Raw genomic sequence first — 7,353 nt, 5'->3', positions numbered from 1 at the left:
GGAGCCTACTACAATGCATGGTAATAATACACATACAGCTACAACCCACAGTGTACATGTACATGTACATAGGTATATGTACATGTACATTATGTATAGAGCTGAAACAGATAGTACTTTTTATTATCCGGATATCCTTTTAAAAATTGATACGGATATCTGGCGGATAGTTAATTATTCATAGTTAATTAATGAATAGTTAATTGTCATATATTAATATTAATTGATGATTTTTAATTAACCAATAACTTTTATCAACAACAAAATTATAGAGTGATCACATATTTTTACTCAAGAATATAAGCATGTCTGCATTTTCGGGTGTTAGACTGCTTCGTTTATTGTTGATTACAAGTCCAGCTGCTGAAAAAACTCTCTCGGATGGTACTGATGTGGCTGGTACACAAAGGTAACGTCTGGCAATTCTAGCAATTGTAGGGAAACGTGACTCATTAGCTTTCCACCATTCCAGAGGATCAGAGTCATGGTGAATTTGAGGTTCTATCTGGAACAGTTTCAACTCATCTCTCCAAGCCTGATTACTATTATTGTCACATTCTGTTCCTAGTAAAAATGACATAGCTGAGTCTTCCTTTCGCTTCTTAACTCTTGGTTCTGTTGAGTCATTCTCTGAGTTAGCTAAATGCAGTGCATCTGCTTTAATTGAAATTATATCACGGACTTGTGACTGTTCTTCACTAGAAAAGAAGCCCAGGTGGTGGTATCGTGGATCTAAAGCTACAGAAATGGCCGGTACACTGTCTGGAATAAATGCAAAACGACTTAACAGCTCTTCTTTAACTGTTTCTTTAAATCTTACAATCATCTGATGATCATCTGTTCCAATTTTAAGGTGACACTTTACAAGACCATTTACCACTGGGTAAATAAGAGACGATGATACATTTTGGTCTTTACTTAGAGCTGTTGTGGCAACCTGTAGTGGTTTGAGTACAACAGATAGTTGTGATAGTAGTTCCCATTGCTCTGGCTTCAAATCCAGGTGTCTTTGGTCAGAAGGAGTAATATTGTCATCATGAATCACAGCATATATTGCCCATCTCTGCTCTATTAGTCGTTCATACATGAAGTAGGTAGAATTCCATCTAGTACTGACATCCTGAATGAGTGAGTGTTGGCTTATATTCATGCTCTTCTGCTTTTCCCTTAAGGCCTCCATTGCCCTTACACTATGCTTGAAGTGCCCTACTATCTTTCTACAAACTGCAGATACCCTGGTGATTAGAGGTAAGTCCAGCCCTGCTTTCACAGCTAACTGTAGGGTATGAGCGAAGCATGGCATATCATCCCAATCATCCAGAAGCTGAGATGCCAAAACCATATTAGCAGCATTGTCTCGGACAAGGGCAACTATTTTATCTTTTATCTTCCATTGTTGACTAGCACTAGATAGCCGTAACGAGATGTGCTCACCAGTATGACGCTCAGGCATCTCCTGAGTTTGGAGGACTTTGCTTTCCATTTTCCAGGTGTTTGTAATAAAATGGACAGTGAGAGTGATGTAGGCCTGTGTAACACGGCTAGTCCAAATATCACTGGTGACAGAAACATAGGGTATGGACTCTAAAGTTGTCAATAGCTCCTCTTTTACTGTCTTAAACTTTCTTTGGCAGATACTAGTGAGATGAGTACGAGAGGGTAAAGTATAGTCAGGTTCAATGTAACTGAAGAGCCGTTTAAAACCTTTGCCGTCGACAATGCTTAGTGGACGAAGATCCATAGCCACAAAATCAGCCACTCTGTCTGTTATTGCAGCAGCATGCTGTGCTGAGCATTTCTTGAAAATATTACTTATCGAAGACTGCTTAGAAGTTGACTGCCGACCCTCAAAAGAACAGCGCTTGAACTCCTCGGGATGTTTTGCTTGCAGGTGGTTGAGAAGGTTAGTTGTACCTCCATCAGCTAGAACCTGCTCACATAGTTTACAAGGAACCTTCTTGATGGCTTTGCCTTTGCTGTCAACTTTGTCAGAAACGACAGGCTCCTCAAAAAACTCCCACATGGGACTCTTTCTTTTGTGTACAATGGCAGCCATTTTCACTTAACATGTGGAGTGCTAATTAGTAGTAATAATTATTAATTGTTATTAAAGTTAATTAATGGTTAATTTTAATTAAATATCCGTTATATCAAAATTTTTTATTCGGATACCATGATAGAAAGCAGATATCCGGATAACCATGATATCCATTTCAGCTCTAATAGTTAGATGACCCAATGCCCGTACATAAATACAGACGCTCTTCGCCTTAGTTCGCTCAGTTTCTTTTCTCGCTCAGGCTCGCACCAATTATACATTAATTACAATTGATAACGATGGCATCTAACCTTCTCTCTTCTTTGTTGTCAAGTCTGATATGTGAATTGGCTGTTCTCTCTAACAGTATTTCTTTTGCTTCATCACTATTTAATTGGACAGCATGAAACAATGAAGTTTGAACAGTGCTATCTTTAATATTCATATCATGCCTACATTGCAATTAGTAATAGTATAATTAGCAATTAGTATCGGCAGTTTTTCCACTCATTTCTGCCAATGAACTGAGTACCTTTCTTTTTTGTGACTCTACTAATCTCTCCACTCTACATGCATCTGGATCATCTACTGTCACTTCACACTCCCTCCCATTTCTACTTCCAATTCAGTATAATTTGTATTGACCTTGCCCAGGTGCGTCCAAATAAGTAATAAAATTGGTAACAAGTAATAACTTGGCCAGGATTACTGGAAAGTTATGCATGACGCTCCTCACGCCAAGCCCTTTTATTGGCCCAAAAAACCTTATCAAGGGTTTGAATTCTATGCGTGGAGTGAGGAGGTAAACGAAAAGAAATTATTTTCCTTCGGCAGCCCTGTTAACAAATGTTGGGCTGAAGTGACTCGAGTGGCCATCCATAAGTAGCAAAAGTGGATGAGATGGTGGAACATATGCCAAAAAGTGAGTCAAAAACCAGTTTTCAAATATAGCTGATTCCATTCATCCACTAGCTGAAAGGCCATACATACATGTAGTTCCAGGTACTTCACTGATAACCATGTCAGGTCTTAGGGTCTTTAATCAAAAATAACTAATGGTGGAATTGTCTTACCTCCCGCACTACAGCATGCCAAAACTGTAATTTGGGTCTTTTCACAACCAGTGACACATAGGATGTTGTTTAACAATCTCTGTGGTTTGGGATTTAAGGGAAAACTAAATTCATCGTTATTAAAGATTGAACAAGCTTTCTCTGTTAAGTCCGATTCTTGAAATGTCAATTCCAACAAATAAAAATAGTTCTCTAAATTAGCATATGTGACGTTAATTTAGGATCATGAAGAGTCAATTCTTTGTGATGAGATTTAAAAGACTACCACCAACTAGTAGACACTGTTACTTCGAGACCTTTTTCATCAACAAAATCTTGATCTATTGGACAGCTTGCTTAGTCGTTGGAGAATATAAAATTTGCGATGAACCAGTTAGGAAATTAACAAGATCTAGCTCCTCAGTAGAAAATAAATACCTCCTTGGTCCACTTTTTGATCCGAGCTTCACCTTTCTCAGCCACATGTCACAAAGAACATCCTTTATTAAATCATCACCACTGCAATTATTGAATTAATGATCGGTTCATCAACCATTCATACCTCTATAGGCAATCCTTTGCCAAGGCGTGCTTTGCTGTCGAAAGCTATGTAACTTATTTGTCTTTAAATTCATTTGTTAAACATGCTTTCTCAGTGGTCTAGCTGCATTAAGGGATTACATATAGAACCTCACTTTTTTGTGCTATTATTTCTACGCATTGAATCTTGCTGTGGCGCCCAGCATAATAATAGGCATGTTCTATCCGTTATTCATCAGACTTTACTAATAAAAATGTGCTCAATACTGTTGTACTGCTCACTCCTTATCATACATTTCCTATTAAAAGCGTGTTTATATTGTAAGGTTAATCAGCCAATACAGCGCAATGTAATGGGCTATGCATGCTAGTATTGTTTCCATTAATGGCTTTGTTATCGTACTTGACAAATTTTGTCAGCGTCTTACTAACAATAGGGAATGCTGTAGTAACATCACTAGTACTTTGTTGAATTGTTCCTAGCTAGTAGTATTGTAAACAGTTTCACCATTGCAGTCTGTTGTACAGGTAGTAGCTCCAATCCTATTGGTCCAAAACTATATATGTTTTCTACATTTGTGTTACTGTCAATGATGTATGTACACATCACATCATTTGGTAGGTCTTCTGTATGGCTTTTAGCCAACTCAAAGTTTCCTCTAAATTGAAGTTCAACATGATTCCATACATATCGGTATCAATGCGTCTTAATTCATTAATCAATCTTGTTAACTGTTTAGGCTTGTTATTGATTGACTTGTAGTTCCGAGGCTTCTTTGTTGGTGACTTGAACAGTGCTTTGTGGTGATGCAGGACTGTGGGATATTTCACTGTCCTGCCTCCTGTTGGAAGGTCCCCTCGGTAGCTTGTTGACCCCTACCCTAAACCAGCCATGTAGAGCATTGTGCAGGTGTCACTCCAAGTTGTATTTATACAATGGAATTTCATTGTTACACCTATTTCAAGCCTTTTTGGGACAGAGTGAATGTCCATAATCAGTGGCATCAAGGGCTCCAGAAAATTGACAGTCATCTTCATACCATAGGCATGAATCACTACATACTCTAGTATTGCAAATACTAGAGCCCTCAGTGCCGCGACTGCATTGCAGAGGCTCCATGAGCTCTTGATTACAAAAACTTCTATGATACATATACCGTATTTCCTTAAATAGAAGCCGCATTCGAATAAACGCCGGGGTAGCAATAGAATTAAACTATAAATACGCAACACCAGCCTAGGAGTGACACAGTAGTCTAGTGGGCAATGCCTGAAGTTCCAAAAGTCAAAAGCTTGAGGCCGCGGGTTCGAATCCTGCTCTGGGTCAAAGTTTTTTTTATTTTTTATATATTTTTTGGAGGTCCAAGTATCATTTTAGGAAATAGACGCCCGGGCTTTTATTTAAGGAAATACGGTACATGTACATGTAGTTTGAGATGAGATAATAGAAGAGAGCTCACCAAAGGACTTATCTTCACTCATACTTCATTACGAGAGGAGTACTTCAGTAAGGTCATTCTTAATTTCTCATGCGTGAGGTATTAGTGCTGTGTACCTACAAAACTTTTATCACCAGTTAACTGGTTACCAATAACCTGCAGTTAACTGATAACTGTTCACACCCTCAATAATTTTTAATTAATTTTGTAAATAATATTTTATCAATCATACTCATTACTCTGAGAATGTTTATAGTCTAATTGTACTTGTGGTAAGTTACCGTGTAAAAAAAATAAATTAATGACATTCTCCGGTTTTAGTGCAGCTCTTCTCATTGACACTATATTACCAGTGGTACTAAATAATTGTTCAGACGGTACAGAGGTGGTGACAACACTGTGATATTTTCCGTGCTATTAGAGACAAATTTGAGTAAGTAAGCATTTGAGTCTTCCACCACTTCAGTGGGCACTGGTCAAGAGCAATAGAAGGTTCAGCCTCATACCTCAGACTGTACTAAGTCTTTGTGTGCTGTACTGGTATTCATAGCTTCAGGAACCTCAGTATCAGTATCAAGGTATTGATCTCCAAGTAGTTGCACTGAAGCATGCTTTTTCTTGCAATTAGGTTCCTCTGTATTACTTTCGTCATCATCATCTACTACTATGAAGTGTTGTCTTGACTCTTAAGAATTGCCTTCTATCAACTGAATTATCTCTTCTAAGATAGTATCTATAACCTTATTCCTTTTGGTATCTATAACCTCTTCCTTTTGGATCTATAACCTCTTCCTTTTGAGTAAGTGAAAGATTCTTCATTGTCTTGAACCTTGGATCTACAAATGATGCTTTATGCAAGAGACCACTAACATGAGGATGGATATATCTATTTTCTAGGTCTTCCTGTCATGCTTTCTTGAATTCTTTCATAGCTACCCTATCATTAGCATCTGGATTTACTTTCTTTTGAATTTCCTTTAATAGTGGGCCAAGGGCTGATATTGTTGGATATCACTCTCCAGATAAATACCATGTTGCTACCTTGAAGGGCTTTAATAATTGTATTATATCTTCCAAAACTCTCCATTCCTTGGTAGATATTTCTAAATGAATTAGGTTACAGCATTGCAATAAGGTAGCACTGATTGGATGCTGCTGCTCAATTACTCTTTCAATCATGTCATAAGTTAAGTTCCATCGTGTCACAACATCCTTAAAGTACAAACTAGATGACACAAATTTAAAATTCAGCTACCTCACCTGAATTAAACGATGTTTTGGAACATCTGCAAACATCTCCTGTTTCTTTTGAAGTTCCTGCTGATCATTGTGGGAACGATGGAAGTGTGTTAATTACTATTTTCTGACATCTCCCATAGCTGTGGTGACTTGCTAAACTTGAATAGCTTTTTATACAGCTAAATTTAAAGTATGTCCAGCACATGATAGACGTGGTATAGTCATGTCATCGAGATCCTTTACAATATTGAACCCACTATCAGTTGTAAATGTGACGATCTGTTTGGGAATGTTTATGCACCACTCCTTAGCAGCTGATAGAAGGGCTTCAGCTATGTGAGAGGATTCATGGGTTCTGGGAAAATGGCCTGTCTGTAGATTCTGGAAGTGCATCTCATAGTTAGGTGCTATAAAGTGACAGGTAAGTGAACGGTAGGATTCCCCACACTGTAAAGTCCACATATCTGTTGTATAACACAGGAAATCTACATCTGCTATTAGACCTTGAACTCTTCTTTTATTAGAGACATACAAATCATCAATGCACCTTGATATTTTAGATCTACAAGGAACTACATAACGTGGCTTAGCTTCCCTTAGTAGATTTAGAAATCCTATGTCATCGACAATACTTACAGGCTGGATATCTCTGGTAATCATCTCTGAAATACAATTGGTAAGTTTTCTCGCTCTATCAGAATAATGAGGTAGTTTAGTGACACCGAGTCACATAGGTATCTATTGTTTCTTGTTTACTTGTACCTGGAGAAACATCAGTGGAATTCAAGGGGAAAACTCTGAAAAGTTCATCATGAGTAGAACGATGTCTAGTGTGTAAATGCGTTTAAGGTTAGTAGTTCCTCCACCATGAGCAACATGAACACCACACAGCTTACAAGTAACTCTCTTTCCATCTTTTTCTCCTTGTTTGAATCCGAAATTCTTCCATACTTGAGAAGTCCTACCTGCTGGAGTAGTAATAGATTCGGCCATTTTGAACAGTGACATGTGCGTGTGGCTATGCCCACATTATTAATTAATTATT

The 7,353-nt window shown here is 37.9% G+C and overlaps 2 protein-coding genes across 2 annotated transcripts; both read right to left on the bottom strand.

Annotated features, from left to right (window-relative positions):
• Nucleotides 1-213: 213 nt before the first annotated feature.
• Nucleotides 214-2,095, bottom strand: LOC100635245 (zinc finger BED domain-containing protein 1-like). The gene has a single exon (XM_003390986.3). It carries the CDS (start codon nt 2,054-2,056, stop codon nt 278-280), a length of 1,779 nt encoding a protein of 592 aa, XP_003391034.1. The 5' UTR covers nt 2,057-2,095; the 3' UTR covers nt 214-277.
• Nucleotides 2,096-6,479: 4,384 nt separating this feature from the next.
• On the bottom strand, nt 6,480-6,968 carry LOC105315243 (zinc finger BED domain-containing protein 1-like). The gene has a single exon (XM_011409812.1). The coding sequence runs from the start codon at nt 6,966-6,968 to the stop codon at nt 6,480-6,482; it is 489 nt and encodes a 162-aa protein (XP_011408114.1).
• Between the last annotated feature and the right edge of the window lie 385 nt (nt 6,969-7,353).

Source organism: Amphimedon queenslandica, unplaced genomic scaffold (assembly GCF_000090795.2).
Source record: "Amphimedon queenslandica unplaced genomic scaffold, v1.1 AMPQUscaffold_11278_Cont15238, whole genome shotgun sequence".
In the NCBI taxonomy this organism is placed as follows: domain Eukaryota; kingdom Metazoa; phylum Porifera; class Demospongiae; order Haplosclerida; family Niphatidae; genus Amphimedon; species Amphimedon queenslandica.
This window is presented reverse-complemented; position numbering and strand designations above follow the sequence as displayed.

Excerpts from the sequence above, each read along its gene's own strand:
- LOC100635245 (XM_003390986.3), bottom strand. The coding sequence starts at position 2,056 with ATGGCTGCCATTGTACACAAAAGAAAGAGTCCCATGTGGGAGTTTTTT.
- LOC105315243 (XM_011409812.1), bottom strand. The coding sequence starts at position 6,968 with ATGATTACCAGAGATATCCAGCCTGTAAGTATTGTCGATGACATAGGA.